Raw genomic sequence first — 23,183 nt, forward strand, 5'->3', positions numbered from 1 at the left:
AGTTGCACCGGGGTTTCCTCGTGGGGGGTTATTTTGAAGTTTCTACAAGTATGCCTAGGGCCCATATAGCCGAGGCGGTAAACGCACGGGTATTCAGCATGACCATGTTGAGGGTGACGGGTTCGATTCCCGGTCGGTCCAGGATCTTTTCGTAAAGGAAATTTCCTTGACTTCCATGTTGACTTCCTTGGGCATAGAGTATCTTCGTGCCTGCCACACGATATACACATGCAAAATGGTCATTGGCAGAGAAAGCTCTCAGTTAAAAACTGTGGAAGTGCTCATAGAACACTAAGCTGAGAAGCAGGCTTTGTCCCAGTGAGGACGTTACGCCAAGAAGAGAAGAGAGGACAAGTATGCCTGGCTAATTCCTCCTATAATTCGTCCAGGGATTTCTTCAAGGAAAAAAAAAAATGCTTTCAGAAATTCCTTCTGCCATTCTTTCAGAAATACCAGGCTTTTTTCCAAAAAATCTCGCTTTAGTTTTTTTCAGGAATTAATTTTCCACGGGTTGCAACAGGAAACGCCAGCTTGGATTTCTACGAAAGTTTTTCCTGCGATTCCTGTTGGTATATTTTAGATTTTTTCCAATGATTCCTCCAAGAATCCCTCTTAAAACTCTTTCATGAATGTTTGCTGCAACTGTTCCAAAAATTCTGTGATTCCTTCAGAAATTTCTCCATGTATTTGTTTTGGAAATCCTTGGAATGCTTCTTGGATTTTTTGCTATTGTTCACAACATGTTTAGAATTCCTCAAGAAAATTTGCTAAGATTTCGGTAAGAAATCCCCAAGACATGCTTCTAGAAATTCTGTAAATTGAGAACAAGTTTTGATGATGTTATACATATTGCAAATTATGGTAAACCAGAGTAGCGCAAAAGAATGTTCCAGCTAACTCAGATCAACTTCTGCTGTCAAAAGAGCAAGTTGATAACTATTCAATTCAAAGAGTGCAACTCTAGGACAAAAAATCTCGTTGATAAAGACATGAAAAAACCTTTTTGTATTTCTAAACAAGTAAACAAATTTCTCTTAAGTATTAGTTCGTTTGGGTCGTAGTTTTTGTCATTACATTTACGTTACATAAGTGCATCTGAAAACGAAGTGGAAGTTTTAGTACAGCTGCCAGCCTTTTTACCCCATGTCGCTGCAGCAATTTTATTTCTTTGTCTTACTTTGTGTATAACCAAATTATTGCTGATAGCAACTGTGTCTGTTACGCATAGTTCCCACCCCGGGATTCATCTTCGTCGCATCCGTTACTCCCTCTATAAACAAACGATATCGGAAGTAAAAACCCCCGCCAAGCAAAACGGAAACGAGTACATCCGGCTGTACTGTACACAGCAACAAACAAGTAAATCCCTAGGACACGCTTATTGACACACTTTCTGCTGGCAGGACAATGCCATAAAGGTCGTCCCACACAAAAAGGTAAGGATTTTGTGTAGGGACCTAATTCACAAACAACCACCTCTAACCGTGCCTGCCTGCCTGTGTCCGGAAGTAACAAAAGGTAGGAAACCATGAATGACGACAGCTCAGCGGAGAATAACTTTGATGATGCTTCGTGTCGAGGCCTTGGACCGGAAGGCTTACCAGGGCGGAAATCCTTTCTTCCGCCTTCGAAACTGGCTGCTTTGAGACCGAAATAGCCAAAGAAAACAACAGTTTTATGGTTTTTATGTTTTTACAACTTTATTATGCTTGCACCATAAACACACGTCGCTCAGCTGTGCATATTTATGTTACGTGACGTTCGTAGGTTGTTTAGTTGGAACAAATGGTTGGTTTTTCGAAGTAATTCGTTGGACGCTTCTTTCATTTCATTCAGAATTTCGCTCAGGAAGTCGACTCTCACCTGTGAAAACATTAATCGGGAATCAATGTGATGCATTCCGAGTTGCTTCAAGCGCAATACTTCCGTGAGATTTAGGCGACTTGTCAGCTTATCAATTCCATCAGGTGCGCCCAGCGCCATCTGCTCCAGAAAATCATCATGACAGACCACCTGAGCTTTAGTTGTGTGTCTTTTGATCCGCTTAAACATCAATAAACTATTGATTTGCATCTGTCGGCCACAATTCCATGGGTTATTGTTCAAATCAACCTCCTCAATCGTCGGAAAGCTTCTTTCTAGCTGGAACGTGTTCAGTGTTGGAATCCTATTCATTGATATGTTGAAATCTTTTAAGTCTTTCATGACAACACCTCTAAGATCAAAATGCACTATACTGTTCTCTGCCAAGATCAATCTTCTCAAAGAAGGTAGATATGACTGCCCACGGCAGTCAATTTCCACAATCAAATTTCCTCCCAGATCCAGCGACTTCAATCGATCCAGCTTTGCAAACGTGTTCCAATCTACACTGCTTATCAGGTTATTACTCAAGCCAAGAATCACCAGTGTTCTGATTTCACTCACAAACGAGGCATCTCGCAGCTGATTATAGTTCAACCTTAGCATCCATACGACCAGCTCCCCAGCCGAGTCAAATTCCACCGCCGAGATTTTGTTATGAATAATCTCCGCATATTCCAAGATATCCCTCAGGAAAAATTTCTCCACTTCCGAATGGGTCACCGTTATCCGTTTCGTTTTGTTGCTCATGCGGGACGCCACATGTCGGTCGAAGTTTCGGATGGAGCCGTAGTTGATCTCCAGATCAACCGGCGGGAAGAACACTCGATATAGGGTGGTTTCATTGCTGATAAATACGTTCTCTAGAATGCAGTTTTTCTGGATAGTGTAGTAGCCGAAGCCGATGCGTTTGCAGTCGAACAACCAGGTAGCGGTAATGTGAAGTTGAAGGATCAATGCCAGGATGATTCTGAAGTTTGAAGTGGAGGTTAAAATTCTTGCTGGGAAATGATTTATTGAAGGGAAGGTACTTACGTAAGGATGCTACATTGCAAATCCATTGCAAGCCGGAGTAGCTGTTCTCATCTGAATGCTCTGATTAGACTAGAAGCTACCTTATCAGTAGTCAGTAAATCAGTACGGTTGTGCAAACTTTACGTGAATGTTTCAATGACTAAATCAGATGTGATGATACTTGCACTAATAACCAGTCATACTATTTTGTCACTTCTTCAGTTTTGTACCCTACATTTTTTTCAAAATGTATAACAATAAAAAAAATCCACGTGCATTCTTTGAATGTGCGGTAGAGTTAACTGCTGATTTCAGTAAGTCGGCGCAATTTTAAAGACTGGATTCGAAAAATGTGAGACACACACAATAATGTAACTTTTGACTGCGTGTTGAAAAATAGCTTATTTTTAACTAGAAATAGCATTTTATATGTAGTTATTAATACCATAAAAATTTCATCAAAATCGGTTCAGTTTTTTCACAGATATTGTCGATACAGTAATATGTGATTTTGAAATTTAGGGCATCCATTTTAAAAATTGTTTAGGCTATAACTTTGTTTGCTCATTAATTCGTCTGAAAATTCAACTGTAGGTTCTCCAAGTAAGGCACAATTAGTGGTGAAAATGTTATCATAATCGATTCAGTATTTTTTTTAATAATTCAAACGTTTTTTTTTTATTTTGGGCACTTTTTAACATTTAAAAATTAGTGTACACTATTTTGGCTGTAGAACTGGCAACACTATTCCGGTTTGATAGTGTTGCATTGAACTGTTTTCAGTGAAAATTTCAGCCATTTTGGTTGAATACGTTCAAAGCTAGAACAGTTTGAATTTCACTATTCCAAAAATTATATTTGCTTCTTGTGACATAGTGCTACATATGTGGTTATAACTTTTTATTGGTTAGAGCAATACTTCTAAATACATACTCTTCGTACAGAAAAAAAAGTCATTGAACTCGATTTAGTTTTTTTGGCTCTACAGTTTTTGGTAAAACAGTGATATTAGCCCAAGGTTCTCAAATGGTAAGTCTTTTGTTTCGAGGATTAGTCCGTCAAAACTTAACCAATTTTGATGAATATTTTATGGTACAAGCTACACATAATGTGCTATTCCTGGTAAAAAAATTAGCCATTTTTTCATTTTCATTTTCATTTTCATTTTGCAGCATTTGGTGGGGCAATGAGAGCGCAAGTCAGTCCAAAGCCGATGATAAGGAAGGGTAATGGCTGAATAGTCTTTGCTGACCACATAAACGCCATGGGATAGGAAAAGGGTATTTTGGTGTGGGATTAGGGTGTTGGTACAGACTTGACAATATCAATGCTATTCAGATGCAGGATAATTTTAAGGCTCAATAGTGAATCGCATACCTTACAAAACTAAAAAACAATAATCCACAAAATGCCAAGCAAGTCATAGAAAGAAAAAGCGCCCGATTGTTTATTTTGTCAATTATAACAAACGGAAACTTCCACCCTCTCCGACTCGCCAGTCACCCCGGAAAAAATGCCCCTTTAGTTCTGGAAAATATATTATCCCCAATTAAGCTTGTAATCGAATTGTCCGCGTGGTCTTGTTGTACCCCTACTAGGTAAGACCCAGTCATTGCCATACATATTAAATGCTAGACATGACCCCATGGATAGCATTTGCATATGTAAAAGCTTTGCTGATGTGACTTTCCTTTTAGGCAATTCTTTCATCTCATGTTTATCTTCAAAACCTTGTCAAGCTTAGGAAATTGAAGTTGATAAACAATACATTACAAGGTTCGAATTCCCATAGAATGAGATCATTTATTCGCACTACAACACCATAGGAGATAATATCACATTGGCTGATTACAGTACAAATGCGAAAAATCTCCCTTTTCTTCCTATCCACAACCCGGGGACGCGCCCTGTTGGATTTCGAAAGCCTCGGAGAATATTACAAACCTTCAATGGCATTCCCACACACTAACCCACATTGCCCATCCAGGGGTCTGACTGGGCCTATTACCCTCCCTCAGTTTGTAATATTCTCACCAACTTGGAATTATATTTTCCCGGCACATAAATGACTTTGACAAATGTTCGATATACTATGCAGCAGCATGATCAGTATAACTATATCGAATGACTTGAAGATCTGATTTTTACAGAATTGTTTGCCATATTGATTATATATTCCAATCATTACTGCAAAGCACATCGGCCACAAGCCTGAAATCAAGGCTTCCTGGAAGATATAATCCAAACCCAGGGTGGTCAAACAATTAGCTATTTTGTGCACGTAATCAAAGGTTATACATTATTTTGTATTTCTCACTTTTTTCGAGTCCAGTATTTACAATGTTTTTCTCAGATAATGTGCCATCATTTACAGTGTTTGGGGGGAGACACAAATAAATTAATTATAATCTTTTAAATTTTAAGCTAAAATTACAGCCGCCCAAAAAAATTCTTAACGGATCCGATGAGTTTAACGATAGGTTTGTGTACTTGTTTGGGTATTTTATTCATCAAATACTCACATTTATCATTCATCATTCCCCTTCTGACGAGTCAACGAGCACTGTGACAAAAAAAATGAGATTTGTTCAGCAGCGAATTGGGACAACCCTGTCAATAATATAAAAAATATCTTTTCAAGTTTAGCGTTTCTGTAATTTTATATCTTTGTAAAGTTGCATTTAAATTGACTCTACTTTTTTTTACAATATTTGATATGTTACGTATTTTTTATAAGTTGATAACCCCTTTTTTCTTTTTTTCAGGTTTGTACCACTAAATGTACAATATTATGTAAGTAATAAATAATTAAGTACTTCACAAAATTCCGTTTTGTACTAATATCAGTATCCATACCTAATGATATGCGTATACCAAATGATTTCGGTAATTACTCCCTGAAACGGAATTGAGCTAAGCTAAATGTTTATGGTATTGTTGGCTCGTCGAATTATAAAAAAATGACCTTCAAAAACTGTAATTTGACGAAATATAACGGAATTACGCGAAATTTACAATTGAAAAAAATCGCACAATTCTGCTATCGTTTAAATTTTTTGGCTCACCTTAGTTAACTGAAAAACCGAAAATATATTAAATGTACTCCATAGTCTGGGCTGGTCATGCAAAGAAAGATCTTGCTGAATAGCTGTACTTTGGACGCTTGAGCATTGTGCAGATCATGTCAGTTGACTACCGTAAACCGGGGTCAAATTGATCAGCGGGGTGAAATTGATCATTTGAGTACTACATTGTAATTGCATACCAGGAACTTCTAAGCGTCGTAATGATCTCAAACTTCTTACCTTATCTAGTTCATAGATGTCTAGAGATGAGTTCAGACTTTTATTTGTTTAGATAAAAAGTTAGTTTTGCCTTTTTTTTTAGGAATTTGTAATGTATTTCTCACTTAGCTGAAATCATTCCTTAGAAGCAAACAATCGATTGCCACTATGACTTCCCGTATTTTTTTTTTATTAACATTTTTGTGGAGCCTTGGTTAGAAAGTTATGAAGCTATTCTGAATACGAATAAGTTAAAAAAAAGTTCTTTTTTTGACGAAAAAGTCATTTATTGTAACAAAAATTATTTATTTCAAAGGAAACTGCCTACCTTTAGGCGTTAAGGAGGGAATTTCAAAATTTAATTTTGCATTTTGCATCAAATTCACTAGTTGTAAGAGTTTTGACGCGTTATTCGGGTTTAGAAGAGCAAAATTAAGTGGATAAGGATTTTTATCTTTTTAACCGATGTTCAATTGTATACTTTCGCCCCAAAGTGGCATACTCAATTTTTAGATTTTTGAATTATTTTAACTAAAAGTTTAAACTTGTTGAATAAAATTCTGTCACATGGTTTGATGGAGATCCACTGGGTACTGATTTTACAGAAATTCTTTTGGCAATATTTGAATTGTCACTAATGTTATTCGCAAAAGTTGTTTTAAAGTGATCATTTTGACCCCGGATTACGGTACTGACATTGCACTACCGTCACTATCACCACTGTAGGCTGATCGATATCAAGACGACAATGACATGCAACGACATGATACTGACTTACACTCCAGATCACTATCATTGCAATCGAACTGATATTTATATCTCTGACTCTTTAAGCAGTGTTTTGATGGAATTTAGGCAGTTTTAGAATATTCAGGGTAGAACTAATGAGCACTTCTAATCACGATTGATTTTTTTTGTCACTTTCTTTAATATTTTCGGATTTTGAAGACATTGATGGAAAAGTTTGTTGCAGAATTCTTTTTAAAACGTCAGGAGGAGAACAACAAAAAACCCGAAGAAATTGCTACAGATTTGACAAATTTCCTGAAATATTTTTAGATGTGCTTCTAACACACCTGTATTTTACGCAATCTATGTAAAAACGTCTTACAAACTAAGGGTACGCTCAACAGATGCCGGCTCCGCAGTGTGCTTTCCTCACGTTAATAAATATTGAATTTCTGTGAAAAATACGTTCCTTAGCTGGAATTCATCATCCCATTTTAAGTAGCTTGAGCTTGATTGATCGCCCGTGGATGCTACTCTAGTTTTGCCAGACCAGTTAGGCAGCATCCATTTATTACGTAACGCTCAAATCCACATTTTTTAACCCCCCTCCCCCCTCCGTAACGCTTTTTTGTATGAAAGTCCTAAAAATGTTGTATGGGCCGTAACACTTGGCCATACTCCCCCCTCCCCCTAGAGCGTTACGTAATTTGTGGACGGTGCCTTACACTCACACAAGGAATCAATAAGATATCTGCCGGGGAATAGCAGGCATCTTCAGTGTGTGAGTGTTGGTGATCTTCTATTTTTAGGCGACAACCTCAGGTTGCAGGTCAATGTGGGGAAGGGGGAAGGAAGTGATGATTGCAATCGTTTGTATCCACATCAGACCGATTATAGCTCTGCGTCTGCACATATTCATGTGGATGTCGGAGTGTTGGTGGCATATGGTCGGCAGAGGGTTCACACATTGGTGCGTGGATGCCAAGCACTCAGCCAGGCCCGGATAAAGGATTGTGGGGGCCCGGGGACCGAGCAAATGTAGGGGCCCCTCGGAGAGATGACCAAACATGTTTTTCCTTATTTTCGATGAGTACTTGAGAAATATGAAAAATGAAGCTAATGTTAGCAACCAAAAATGGTTTTTGTGGGGGCCCCTAAATGTTACTATAATAGATTGATTGAGGAAAAATTTTAAATACGTTAATTGTTATGATTAAATATAAATGAAACGATGACATCTGAAAGGTGACCAAAACATCAATTTTCAATTATTGAAAAAATGTTGTTAATAAGCTTTAAAAGACACCCAAAACTATTTTGAACATTCCTAAATATCAGCAAGAAATATAAAAGTATTGGGCAATCAAAATACAACAAATGCTCAAACTATACCCCGTCTAAAGGCGCGGTATTAGGTATTAGAGGTTTAACAGACATAGCAATTGTCCAAACATTGACATAGAATAAAATGTGACCGCCAAATGACAAGAATAATCCCACCGTGTCCTGCCGTCGTCATCTAAAGGCCGCAAAAGAGATTGAAAACAGGCGCGCGCGCGTTATAAATTATTTTTAATTTGGTTCTGGAAAGTCTTAATTGGACAATGGTACATAATGATCGGTTTGTGTCGTTTCGACGGGAAACTCTTCGAAGGTTGTGTTTCTCCGGTTCTTTTTCGTTTTCAATCTTGTGCACGCATGAAAGAAGAAGGACAAGTTTTTGATCGGGTGATTGAAGCTGATTGCAAACGGAATTATATCCAAATTTTATGCAATTTCAAAATTAGTTTTAATTTAAATTAACTTTAAGTTAATGATAGCTCGACTGCTTGTTTCGATTTTTTTTCTCCTTCAAAATTTTGTCTTTGATTTCAAACTGCACTAATAACATTACAAAGAGTATGTAACAGAACAATAAATTAATAACAACATTTCAAGATTGTTTACCTCCTTCCTCACGCCATCTCCTACAGCTACTCATTTTTTCGACAGATTATCACTCGGCTTAATTTGGAGATCGCTTCCACAGTTGCCATTGTCGTGGTATTCGTTCTCTACGCTACCGCCTTCGCGTGTAAGATTCATTCATAATTTTGAATCCCATTCGGCAACAAAAAAATAAATGCCCATCTCCTCATTTGTGTTGTGTTGATTTTGATCTTTTCCTTTCTAGATCTCGTTAGAACGACGAGTTCGTCTTCCTTTCATGACCACGCGGTGGGTTGGACGACGCCGCCGCCGCTTCGACGGCCGACTTGTTCCTACCTACTTACGAAATTCGTTTCATTCAGAACAACGCAAAACGGAAGCGTATCAAAGTTAATTTGGATGTTCCTGTTTTTCGACGGAAATTTTCAACTTAATCACAACCGACGACCATCTCGGTCAATGGTAGCTAATGGAAGTCCAGTCGAAGGAATACGAAAAGGCTTAGTTTTTTAGGATGCTTTTAGTTTAGGTGGAGATTTTTTTTTTGAAACGCCATATTTGAAAGAAGTAGCCACGTTACAACGGAAGGAAGTTTCAACATCAAATGTTATTTACTCTGAATAATCCTTTCTGTGAGAATCTGGGGTAGACATTTGTCTGTTCGTTGATGTATAGCACTTCTCTACTTCTGATTTCATTCTATACGACGCTACAAAGCTTTAGTACAATCAAGAGCTTAATCCTTTAGGATTCACTTGAAAATGCACTTCAGAGCAGCCCAAAGACCCCCCAATTCAAGGTGTTATGCTGTGTTCTCTAGAACCATCGTAGAATACATACTTCTAGTCAAGTTCAAAAGAGAATTGTATTATTTAATCTGTGTCACCACAGATCAATATTAACCTTCAATTGAAAGACCATTACGTATTCCCAATGCACCCATAAGCTTAGGTGTTGTTATCAACAACAAAACAAAACCTTTCACTCTTATCGCGATGGGAAGGCTCGAGTCTCATCAATAACACGCTTATCGTCTCGGCATTGTTTTTGTTTTCCTAAACCGTCTTCCTGTCCGGAGCTGCACCTATAATTCATTGACCATCCCCTTTTGTTTATACGCGCTGTCACCCAAAGAAACCAAAAAAATAAAATGATCCAAAATGATCACTTAATTTCCATCCAAAAGAAAACCACTACTTTCCTTCCAATTTTCTAGATCTTCCCACCGGGGTTCGGGTACCTGACTATCGAGATGAAGCGATATAAATCGTTACAAATAGATTAGTTTATAGCGGACACATTTAATTATCGACGAAAGCCCCGGCTTAGGCTTCGAACCTCGTAGGTACCCGATCCGGAGTTAAGTGGGCCCCGTGTCGTTTCGAAACTGGAACTGGAAGGAAATCGTTAATCTCTTTTCACCTGAACCTTGTCGGGAATCGTCCGGGATCGGTCCGGGACAACCAGCAACTATCGCGGGTTCTCCGTCCACATGAGTGTGCGCGTAACGAATCCAGCTGCGTATTAGATGAAGCGATGCGCGATGCACTGACCGAGGTGGAACAAGCTTTCGTAATCTATTCTGATGATTAAAATTATACAGTCCGTTTCCTGTTTGCTCCACAGTCAGTGCGACGACGGACGAAAGCAGTTCTTGACCCGTGTGGTTGGGTTGCGTCGACTATTTCACCATACCTGTCGTCGTCGGTGATTTCTGGCTGATTGTGATCGGATTAGATTTGGTCATATGAACCGAAAAATGATTCAATTGTTTATCTACCGTCCAGTACGATAACGCCAAATTAATCGAAAAAGCTTAGTGTGAAATCCGCATTAATGCTGCAAGACTCAAATATATGTACCTTTTAGTAAAGGTACAAGGTGTCATGTAACCTTGTACCTTCACTAAAAGGTACATATTAGACCTGTTCACTTTGAAACGTTTTTTCTCCGATTCTCCGTGACACATCAAATTATCAATCCACATGTAAAACCAAGTCTTCAGTCCAAAATTGGGCCACATTGATGAAGATTTAAAGGTGTATCAAATCGATTTTGTGTTTTTTTAGCCGTTTTCACAGGAATTTACTCAGAAATTCACAAAATTGCTCCGAAAAGATGCTGGAAATACCGTTAAGATATAGTTAGAACAATACTCTACAACTTTGCCGAAGACACTACGGTGTTTAAATTACGTATTTCGAAGTTATTCAACAATTTTAGTTAAAAAATCACGAAAAAACACGATATTTTTACGATTTTACATATAAAAGTCATATAATTTTACATTGTTTTAGGTGACTAAATTAATTAGCGATTACTCCTTTGTATAACGAACATTTCGTCCATACATCGTTTTTGTGTAGAAATTCGTTTTCATTGACTAATTATCAAAAGTATGTCACGTTGATACTAAAAATCGCACAGAGTTACCAGCACGAATTAAAACAAAGTTACCCATGATTAAGACGTCATGCCATCGTATTCTAATGTCTTTTGATTTAAATATCAGAAATGGTGCAGATGGTAAGGCTCGAGCTTGCGGATCAGAAGGTCCCAGGTTCAAGCTCAAATACATGAAAATTTTTTTTTTCTTTTTTTGTAGCAGTTAGGATGATGAATCTGCCATGACTTACACGCAATCTCCCAAAGAATAATGATCGGGACCTACCAATTAAGCCCATTCCAGGACTAGCTAGATATTTAGTTTAAACTTGTTGACAATAAATCGTGTCGACGAGATCAGCTGGGCGAAATATTGAGCATCTGTTTGATAATGATCAATTTAGCTAAAACAATTCAATGCGATGATGGAACTGCTTCTGGATGCAACATTTTACAGACAACTGTGGGTGGAGCTTACTTGTTATCTATCTACCCATAAATCACCACAACTACACGATGAAGGGAAACTTCATTCTTACTATGCACTCTACGGTTCCGAAAAAATGCTATGATGCCAAATTGCAATGAGATGCAGTGCGTAGTTTCATCAACTTATAGCAGGATCGAGACGCAAAAAAATCCTATTCCAGGACTCGAACCTTGAATCTTCGAATCCACAATCTCATGCTCAACCAACTGCACCAAATTTAAACTGATGCAGATGAGACAAAGAAGTGTAATGACGTTTAAATCATGGGTAACTTTGTTTTATTTTATGCTGGCAACTCTGTACAATTTTTAGTATCAACGTGACAAACTTTTGATAATTAGTCAATGAAAATGAATTTCTACACTAAAATGATGTATGAACGAAATGTTCGTAACACATAGGAGCAATAGCTCATAAAATTAGTCACCTAAAACAATGAAAAATTACATGACTTCTACATGAAATATCGTAAAAATATTGTATTTTTTGGTGATTTTTTAACGAAAATTGTTGAATAACTTTGAAATACGCAATTTAAACACCGTAGTGTCTTCGGCAAAGTTGTAGAGTATTGTTCTAACTATATTTTAACGGTATTTTCGGTACCTTTTTGGTGCAATTTTCTGGATATTGAAGTACATTTTTGTGAAAATGCTCGAAAAAACACAAAATCGATTTGATACACCTCTAAACCTTTATCAATTTGGCTCAATTTTGGACTGAAGCCTTGTTTTTGCATGTGGATTGATAACTTGATGTGACACGGGTAGGTCAAAAAAAGTGAACAGGTCTAGTACATATATTTGAGTCATGCCACTTTTTTTTTGATAGTTCAAAATCGCTATTTAGCAGAAAACATAAGAGTCTTGTTCAACCCCAGGAGTCATAAAAATTGAAAAAAATGCCCACAGCCCATTTCTCAACAGCTTTCTTTGAGTTTTTGTGATATTGAATACTTCTGAACTATCGCAGGAAGTCTACGTTAACGTTTGTTATTTTCAAATGATAGAGTAAAGTGGGGCAAAAGTTCGAGTGGGGCAAGAGTTTCTTTTGAAGTTTTTGAGCTCAATTCAAATTATTTCTTTCGGGTGTCAAGGTTGCTCGAACCCTTTTTGAAAAAGAGTCTTTCACTCCAAAAATTATGAAAATTGATCAATATTTCGAGAAGTTATGACAAAATGTTGGTTTTTGATCAAAAAATTGTAACATGCGATGGCCCTTCCAACGCATGGAATGAAATTTTAATGAAATCGAATTCGATATTTTATTTTGAGGCGTAACTAGGTATATTTTGAAGATGCTCTAGCATGTATAACTTTTTGCAAAAAAGATTTGGAAATCGTATTTTACACATAGTGGGGCAAAAGTTCGAATTGTGGGGCAAAAGTTCGAGTCATGTGGCAACTTTAGGTAGAAACCTAAAATTCTGCAAAATGTGCATATTATCTCTAAGAGTGATGGAATTAGCGAGAAAATTCGATTAAAGTTGAAAAAAAAAAATGTTGTTTTATCTGAATTTGGCGGAAAACTACTAATTTTTGGTGTAGTAAATTTAACCCTGATTTGGGTAAAATCCAAATCGAATTTTAAAGTGTATTCCAGTTCTAACATCAAATATTAAGTGGTTTCAGGTATTCCTATTACCAAAAGTGTCAAAATAATGTGCTACGGTTAGCGAAGATCCACAAACACTAGATTCGAACTTTTGCCCCAGTGGTGGGGCAAGAGTTCGAATAAAACACACTCACACAAAAAGTGTTGTAACTCAAAATTGAAAAGACATTTGGCGTAACTTTGTCCAGCAAAATTTTAGCTCATGCATGGTAGAATCACCACACGGTATTTATTTATTTTTATCTGCTTCAATTTTTTGAAATAGGTTGAATTATCAACTAAGCTCGAACTTTTGCTCCACCTTACTCTACACTAGATATAATTTGCTAATTGACCTCAGACGTCGCACAATGGGAAAAAATAGGTATAAAACGCGAATAAATTCAATATCTCTGCTCGGAGTGGATGGATTCGAATGAAATTTTGACACAAACTGCAAAAATCTCTACAGTTTCAGATAAGGAGAGTTTCATTCGCCGCACGATGCTGGAAATCAGTGTATCGGGCCCATTTTACCCCACTCTTCCTCATTTTCACCTTTTTGGAAAAATCCTGAACTGCAAAATAAATGATTTATTTAATTCGTGTTTGTGCCAAAACTTCCCTAGTATCGAATGGAGCTGATTTGGCTCACCGCACGGCATGAAAAATGGAATATCTTCAAATAACCCCGATATCCCCTATTTTTTTAAATTTTCACATGCATCTTCGCCCGGAGTGGAACGCAATCGACAAGAGAAGGACCAATCTTATGTCAAATTTCCGATACTATGGAAGTTTCTACACAAATACGAGTTAAATAAGCCATTTATTTTGCACGCCAGTCGGGAATAGATGAGGATTTTCTCAAAAAAAAAGTGAGAGAGAGCGCGGGGTAAAACGAGCTCAATACACTGATTTCCAGCATCGTGCGGCAGATGACACCCTCCTTATATGAAACTATAGAGATTTTTGCAGTTTGGGTCAAAAAATCATTCGAATCCATCCACTCCGAGCAAAGATATTGAATTTATTCGCGTTTTATACCTATATTTTCTCACTGTACGTCGTAACAGCCACCCTCAAAACATCTGTTGTCCTTTTACCAGCCAATAAGTTATACAATCAAGCGAACGGTACCGCCCCAAGTAACACACATGTTATATAAAAGCTACGACAGCGCAAGTTTTGGTTGTATAGAAGTTTATTTTACGTTATTTCAACACAATGTTAGAATAACGTAAAATAAACTTCTATACAACCAAAACTTGCGCTGTCGTAACTCTATTATAACATGTGTGTTGCTTGGGGCATTATCTTCAGAGTAATAAATACACTAATCACACATTAATCTTTCACCTTATGCTTGGCATCTACCCACCAATGTGTGAACCCTCTGCCAACCATATCCCACCAACACTCCGACATCCGCATGAATTTGTGTAAACGCAGAGGTATATTCGGTCTGCTGTGCATACAAACGATTGCAATCATCACTTCCTTCCCTTTTGATTGATATGCAACCTAACGTGGCAGGCGCCATTTTCGCATAAGAAATAGAGGATCACCAACGCTCACACATTCAAGATGCCTTCTAGTTATCAGCAGATATCTTATTGGTTCCTTGTGTGAGTGTAGCTGGTCTGGCGATACTGGAGTAGCATCCACGGGCGGTCAGTCAAGCTTAAGCCCAAGTTCAAGCAAGCTCATTTACCTTGCGATTCTATTATACAGTGCATATGCACAAAGGCGAAGAAGATCATTCTGAACATATCTTCCAAAGACACCTAGAGTATGAGTACCCTTCCTCAGCATATGCTCTTATCTTCATCCTATTTCAAAAACAGACTATTTTGGCATCTGTTGTTTCTGTTCTGTTTGTTATCATGCATGCTCACTCCTAACAAAAATAAACTTTTAGGAAGTTGGTTTATAGTAATGAATCATATAGAAAAAAAAATCTAAAATTACATACAAAATGAGTATTAGACCCGTTTGACCAAACACTGTGTAAAAAAAAACAAACGCAAATAGCAATAGACACATTCCAGCGTAACGGGACACCGCGAGGAACTAATTTTCGTGAACAAATGACGTCTGCAATCGAATGCAATGTTCATGACCATATGGTTTAACAGGTTTTATAACAAGCTTATTAGTTGTACTTTCTGAAGCAATACTTGTTCTATGGGGTTTTGGTTCCAATTTACATAATATAACATGTTACATTTCGTAACGGGACACCATCGCAGAAATCTTCTTTTTAAAATTTTCAAACTGAAATGCGTATATCAGCTCTGTTATGAGGTCTTTAATAATAGAGTCTTCTAGACATTTCTTCTTTGGATTGATGTGAACAAGATTGCCGAAGTGAGTTTTATTGAGAAATGTATAGTTTCGGAAATATTCTTGATTTAGTTTTGCGAGCGCAGCGTTACGCTCGCGTGAAAACAGTGTTTTGCAAATGGTGTCCCGTTACGGCTAAAGACATCTAGTTGTAGATCAAATGCTTTGCTAGATAGAATGTTGGTGTATTCGGCAATGTTTTTCAGACAGATGGTAGCTGTCCGACAGTACACAAATAGGCCTTCAAACCCGCTCTGGCCCTATGGTGGCCATCGAGATGGGCCATGGGGAACCTGTTCCGAGGTTTATTTAACCTTCACGTACCCCATTCCGGAAAACTCATTTTCAAAATGCTGGCATTTCGTCAATTTTCATCCGATTGTTTTGAAGTCGCCCTCAATTGATCATAAATTGGTGCGAGTTTATTATACTCAAGTGGCTGTGCAATATTCGGAACCATTCCGGCGATATTCCGGATTGTGCAGGGGTCAGGGGGTTGTCAAAATGGCTAAAAGTGATTATTTCGAGTGTTTTGTGTTTGAACCATTGATTTTCAGCGAAATTTTTGTTGCGAACAGTGAAACACAGCTGCTGTAACCAGATTGGAATAAGTTGACCCATCCGAATCCCCGTGACAGGTTCCGCGGGGCCTCATTGGGGGCACTTCAACCTAAACATGCCGTGCGACATATCAATCTTCATGATTTCGAATGACTGAGTCAGAAACGATAGACTGAAGTATGTATCAACTAATCTGGCCACCCCGGAACATATAGCAAAGGTTCCACAGGGATGTCATCGGGGACATTTCCAGTTGGCAACCAAAACATGCTGAGCGACGTGTCAATCTTCATGATTTTGAAAGAATGGGATAGAAAAAAATGACCTAAGTATGCATCAACTAATATGCCCGCTCCGTAACACCTGGAGCAGGTTCCGCGGGGGCCTCTAAAACACAATAACACACACGAAATAATCACTTTTAGCCATTTGGCAAAACAGATCCCTTCCCCACCTCCTGACCACAGTACAACCCGGAATATCTCCGAAATGGTTCCGGATAATACATGGCCACTTGAGTGTAATAAATAAGCACCAATTTATGATCGATCGAGAGCGACTTCAAAAAAAAATCGGATGAAAATTGATGAAATGCCAGTATTTTGAAAATGAGTTATCGGGGGTCGGGTACGTGAAGTTTTATTGTATCTCCAAAACTATGGTAGTGCGACGTATTTATCTTCGCGATTTTTCCACATTCTACATTATAATGATCCGAAGAAGATTTAATGATATCTATAGTACATTCTTCCAAAACAGTCTTTTCTAGCATATGTCGCATGTTGCTTTAATCCTTTATTTGAAGGCTCATGCGCCTTGGGAATAAAGGAGCCAATTTTATTTGAAATAAATTTTACATTTTAAAGGGGATTTTTCTTTTATACTTTGTTAGTTTTGGGGAACCGTTAAACTCGCGGTTTGGTCGAGGTTAGAGAAAACAATGTTTTATTTTGGAAGCGATGGGATTATGGGGGCTTTCCGTTGATATTTAGCTAACGACAACCAGTAACAATACAAACAAACGGATTTCGAGAAGAAAAAAAGGTTGACAACCAAAACGGCAAGAGGGAGGTCGCTAGACTTTTAATCAATTGTTACTAATTCATGAAGTCACAAAAAGTAATGCAATGTCATTTTCGTGATGCATTTTACATTTTTTTATTTTCAATAAGAATATAAGCTTCAAAATATAATTGTCGTCATAAAAGTAAATTATACGGTAATGGGGTAAAAAAGGAATGCCAACCATCACTTTGGGATTTTCATGTTTTGAACGTTGTGTGATTCTATACGCCTTTTTATACATCATGGTGGTTATTCATAGGACAAGTTGGAAAGGTTATAGCATTCAGAGAGTATGCTGTCACAACAAAACTTAATAAAATATCACTTGTTATACTGATCCATCAGAATACCTGCCATTTCTTTACGTGAGCTGAGAAGTGGGCTTTGTTCCAGTAGGGCCGTTACACCAAGAAGGATAATGTAAATATATACCACCTACAATATCATTTCATCATGGTTACTGTTTTTTTGGTTAAATATTTGATCAAACCAAACTTATTTATCCACTTATGAATTTCTTTAAAATTTTCGTAACGGGACACCATGTCTACGTACCCATTGTAACGCCTAAGATAAAGCGTCAATCAAGGTAACCCATATGTTGGAAGAAAGGTCTCCACGAGTACTAAGAGAATCCTGAAAATCATTTTACTAAAGTTCATAATAAATTAGTTATTACAACAAATGTGCTATTTTTGTAACGGGACACCATTAAATTGCGGCTATTGCAAAAAGTGCTTAAAACATATCTAAACCCATTTTTATGAAAAGTTGCCTTTGGGTGTATAAAATATACATTATTATACTACATTTACAAAAAATAGGTATAATGTTTTTGAACTGTCATATGCAAGCAGGCATGTTTGAAACTTATCAATGAAAAGTTTCATTTTCTTACATAAAATGCTATTACTTCACCTAACTATTTAAATACGTTACCAGTCAAATTTTAAGTAAAACAAATGGTTTTCCTAAGATTGAATCTAACCTTTTTCATATGCTGGAAAGCTTGGGGCAAAACAATCACTTTGAAATTTCACACCCTTGGCGTAGAAGTGCGTGGAATGTGTCAATAGGCCTTTCCCGCCTTCTGTCTGTCCCAAAATGATGTCAACCAGCAGTCAAACAGCAAGTCATAGACGATAGACGTTTATTGCAAATTTCGAACATCTGTCCCCCGTTTTGTCAGCGATCATCGTATTTGGAGTAAACATCAACCCGATGATGTTTGCTTTCCCACGATGATAAACCTGTAGGAAACGTGTAACGTACGATGCGGTCACAGATATGACACGCCGATATCGACATTAGGGCTGTTCTTTTTGTCGGAAAATTTTCCACAGTGGTTTGAGTTTCGATCAGTTTTGTACGGGCAAAAACTTCAACACGATACAGATAGTTCGTGTTTTCAACATGTCTTGGGTAGACATTTCCAAAATGACTTATTATCCACATGTTCAAATATTTCAATCCATTTGATTGAAAAAAGGTTGTTTTGAAATACATTTGTATTTTTTGTTTCGAACTCCTGTAAATTCTTAGAGTTTCGAAGTTTGATATTATCGAGAACCAACGAAAACATGTATACATTTCTAGAAAGTGAACAACTCTATAGTGCAGTGACTGGACACTACCGCTATGCATGCGACCATCGTATGTGGCGGTTGTAGAACGTGTATCGTTCTGATAAGAAATGTAAATCATTTGTGCATAAGTAATTTGCATAACCATGTCTGAATAAAGAACTTATGGTTTGGCCGTGATTTTACCGCAAAGTATACTCAAACTGACTCATGATGACGAATTCCGCATTTTAGTATAGCTTTCATTGGCGTAGCCAGCTTTTTCTTTTTTCTCGCGCATTCTGCGTAATAAATACGAAGAGCGGGATGAATAAGTGGGCCAGTGCCCCTTCTTCCGTCCTTCTCTTTCAAGTATTTGTTTAGGTGCATTTTTTTTTAATTTGAAGTTTTGTACTCATATACGTATGGAATGGCCATGCGTCTTCATCACTTTCAAATAGCCGTTTCTTTTATTTATTATTTATTTATTTTTATAGAGGGTGACAATGGGTATTATCGGCAGGGTTGTTCTCTTCGTCATGGGGGGTTTTTGTCAACCAAATTGCCTGAAACTTGGCCATATAATTCAGCTTAGTTGGGAAGGATTTGAGTCCAACTCTGAGTTCAATAGGTTTCAAAAAAAAAACCCAAAGACGAAGAGAACAAAACGGCCGAGACTAGGTAATTTCCCCTATACACAGCCATGGCAACGGGGTAAACTTCAGTCAGATATAAATACCGGAGAATTCCCCTGCTGCAGAGTGATATTTCTTCAAGACTTCCTTCAGGCATTCCTTCAGAAGTTCGTTCTGAATTCCTCCATAAGTTCCTTCTGATCTTCCTACAGAAGTGTCTTCTCAGATTCCTCCTGAAGTTCCTTCTGACATTCATCCAGCAGCTCTATCTGGAATTCCTCCACGAGTGGCTTCACAGATTGATCCAAAAGTTCATTCAAAGATTTCTCCAGAGGTTATTTCGAGGGATCCCCAGGAGTTCATACTGAAATTACTCCTGCAGTTTCTTCTGTTGTTCCTCCAGGAATTAATTCTGGGAATCTTCAAGAAGTTTCTTCTTGGAGTCGTCAAAAAGTTCCTTTTTGGATTTCCTTTTTTCCTTCTAGGAATTCTCTGGGAACTCTTCAAAAGTTTTTTTCTTTGATTTTTCAAAGAATTTGTTCTAAAATTCATCAAAGAGTTTCTTTGAGTCTTCAAAGAATACTTCGTTCTTCGTTGAATACTTCAGAAGTTCCTTCGAGAATTTCCTCAGGAGTTATTACTGGAATTCCTCCAAGATTATCCAAGATTAACCAGGAGTTGCTTATGGGATTTATCCAAGAGCCAGATCAAAGATTCCTCCTCCTGGGAATTTCAACCGTGATTTTTTCCAGTATTTTTTCAGAAGTTCCTTCCAGACCTCACTCCTTCCTTTCAGGATATTTTCAAGAGTCTTCTGTGATTTTTCATGGAGTTTCTTCTGAAATTCTTCCTTTTGAAACTTCCGGAATTCTTCCAGGAAATCCTTCCTGGATTCCTCTAGAAGTTCCTTCTGTGATTCCTCAAGGTGTTTCTTCTGAGATTTCTCAAGAAGTTTCTTCTGAGATGTCTCCAAAAGTTTTTTCTGGGATTGACCCCGGAGATCTTTCCTAAATTCCGCCAAGAATTTGTGGTGCGATTTTTTGATTACCTCTTATCGGGATTCCTCCAGAAACTCCTCCTAGAATTCCTTCATGAATTTCTCCCATACTTTATTATGGAATTCCAAGATTTCCTCTGGAGATTACACCAGAAGTTCCTTAGGAGATCCCGTCTGGAATTTCATCCTTGATATTTTCCAGGTTGCCTCTAAAAGTTCTGTCCGGGATTGCTCAAAAAGTTACTTCTAGGTATTCCTGCAGGTATTACGGGAAAACTTAGGGAACGCCGTTCCTCCACAATTTCCCAACGTTTTTTTTATGGAATTTCTCTAGCAGTTTTGTATAAATTCCTCAAGATTATTATTCTGGGTTTGTTTCAAAAGCTTCTTTTCGGATTACAATTCTCCAGTTATTTCTTCTCGAAACCCCGGAAAAAGTAGAAATACATTTAAAAAATAACCACATTCCCTTAAAGAACCTTTATAGAAATCGAAGGAACCACAAAAATAATTCCTGGAGGATTCCTGGTACTCCTGGATGCATGCCAGATGAAATCTCTTTCGAAATCTCAGAAAAAAATCCTGGAAGAAGCACAGAGGGAACTTCTGAAGATGGATAGACCCCTGCAAAAATATCAACTGAATCGCCCATATTGGTGTTTTCCAGAGTCACTCCGGAATCTCAGAAAAAACTACTTGAAAAATCCAAGAAGTCTCTTGATGAAATCCTAAAAGGAAGGAGTCATTTCCGGAAGGAACTTCTGGAGAAATACTAGAAAAAAAAATCACGGTTGAAATTCCCAGAAGGAGGAATCTTTGATCTGGCTTTTGGATAAATCCCAGAAGCAACTCCTGGCCAATCTTGCAAAATCTTGTAAGAATCTCAGAAGGAAATTCTGGCGAACTCCTCGAAGGAGCTTCTGGAGTAATCCAAGAAGGACTCCAAGGAACTTTATGAGTAATCTTAGAAAGAACTCGAGTTTCCAGAACGAACTGATTGAGGTATTCTTGAAAAAGGAGGAATCTGAGAAGAAACTTCCGTAAAAAATATTTAAGTGATAAATAAAAAATGCGGCTATTTTGAAGTGATGGAGACGCATGGGCCATTCTATTGTGGGCTTCGTGACCGTGTAAGGGTCTGTCCATAAACTACGTAGACTTTTAGGGGGGACGGCGGGGTCTGGCCAAAGTCTAAGGTTCATACAAATTTCGAAAATTTTGTATGGGCAAAAGTCTACGAAGGGGGAGGGGGGGGTTCTGAGATGGCCAAAAATGAGTCTACGTAGTTTATGGACAGCGCCTAATTAGCGGTGGCAGTCTTCTAGGCGTATCGTAAGCCTCGGAGTGTGAGTTCGATTTCCGCTCCAGTCGGTGGAAACTTTTCGTCAAACGAAAAATGCATCACTGGGCCACTGGATGTGTTGTCCGTTGTCTAGTGTAAGTAATGTGTTCAGTCTGTGCAGCCTCTGGCTGAAGACGGTTTGAATTGTTTTATTTTATATGTATATAAGCACAAAACATGACATTTTTAATAAAAAATCAAAGCTCAAAAATGACTTGAAGAACATTTCTGTTTTTTATAAGGTATGTAAAACTTTTACAGTAAAAGTAAAAGTAGTTAAACTCCCGTTAAAAGAATAAATAAAATAATATAGTCGTTGTGGTTCAACATTGTGAAAATCATAAAAATTTGCCATTTTGAACATTTTTCATATTATTTCATATTAAAGTTTATGTTTTTTCTGATATTGTTTCTTAGATCTAGAACTAATAATCTAATAAATTTTAGTTATTCGTGAAAAATATTGCAAATCAGTCAAGTGGTTCTCTTTTTTTTTATTTTCAAACCGCCAGCATAAAAAAGAGAAATATTGTTTTTGGACCACCCTATTTTTAAAATGGCCACCCTTATGTCGAAATAAAAAAAAAATCACGGCTCTAAATATTTTTGATAAAGATCATTCCTACCGAATTTAAGCCTTATCGGAGCACTTTTCGAGTATATATACACAGTTAAAAACTGTTACATCATATCACCTGTAACAAAAGGACCCCGTCATATCGCACACATTTTTACGTCAGATTTTAAGTTTACAGCTTGCTCTCAGTATGAAGCTTGTGTTCAACATTCCATACAAGAAATTTTTTGATGTAAAATTCAGTGAGATGGAATAGAAATTTATATGGCATATTTGTTTACGTTGGGTGTAATTTTCAGAAATTTTTGCTGTGTAGGGAGATTAGGGGCATAATGGACACCCTAAGCAAATGAGTGCGTTAGGCCTGTATAACAGAGAAAAACTCAACATGTTATTAGTTTACTTACAACTTTAACTTGTTATCTACGTATTTCAAACATTTACACACACTTAGCACAGATTACCGACTTCGGTAAATTATTCACCGAAATCTCAACAGCTGATCTTTCGGTAATGCGTTCAGTAAACCGAAAATTTACCGAACGATCTGTAAATAACAACCTGCAGCACAGCTGTCAAATTTACTGATCTTTCGGTAACCGTTTACCGAAGAAACTGTAATTCGGTCCATGGATATTGCTTTCCAGAAATTCAATTCTAAAACAATCACAAAATAAATCAAACAACTTCACTTAGCTCAAGAACCATAGAAATTTATTGTACAAAGTCAATGGAAATAACAACTATTAGATTTAAGTATTGATTCGCGAATCTGGCCAACCGCGGAAGATGGTGCTGCATCTGGGTGCAG

The 23,183-nt window shown here is 37.5% G+C and overlaps 2 protein-coding genes across 3 annotated transcripts in view; one reads left to right on the forward strand and one right to left on the reverse strand.

Annotated features, from left to right (window-relative positions):
* LOC109431646 (eukaryotic translation initiation factor 5B) overlaps positions 1 to 23,183 on the forward strand; it is a 355,243-nt gene that overhangs the window by 234,393 nt on the left and 97,667 nt on the right. The gene's annotated exons all lie outside the window — the stretch shown is intronic.
* Positions 1,492 to 2,959, reverse strand: LOC109431647 (uncharacterized). 2 transcript variants are annotated; one of them, XM_062848875.1, is made up of 3 exons: positions 2,899 to 2,959; positions 2,238 to 2,833; positions 2,031 to 2,167 (listed from the first exon to the last, which is right to left on the reverse strand). In XM_062848875.1, the coding sequence occupies exons 1-3, from the start codon at positions 2,922 to 2,924 to the stop codon at positions 2,154 to 2,156; spliced, it is 636 nt and encodes a 211-aa protein (XP_062704859.1). In that variant the 5' UTR covers positions 2,925 to 2,959; the 3' UTR covers positions 2,031 to 2,153. The 2 variants fall into 2 exon arrangements, with proteins under 2 accessions (XP_019563416.3, XP_062704859.1); XM_019707871.3 differs by having other exon boundaries at positions 1,492 to 2,833.

Source organism: Aedes albopictus, chromosome 2 (assembly GCF_035046485.1).
Source record: "Aedes albopictus strain Foshan chromosome 2, AalbF5, whole genome shotgun sequence".
NCBI lineage: Eukaryota > Metazoa > Arthropoda > Insecta > Diptera > Culicidae > Aedes > Aedes albopictus.

Bases quoted from the DNA above. Each gene is read 5' to 3' on its own strand.
- LOC109431647 (XM_019707871.3), bottom strand. From the start codon at position 2,924: ATGGATTTGCAATGTAGCATCCTTAC. The intron at 2,834-2,898 runs GTAAGTACCTTC...TTCAAACTTCAG, and splicing joins TTGCAATGTAGCATCCTTAC to AATCATCCTGGCATTGATCC.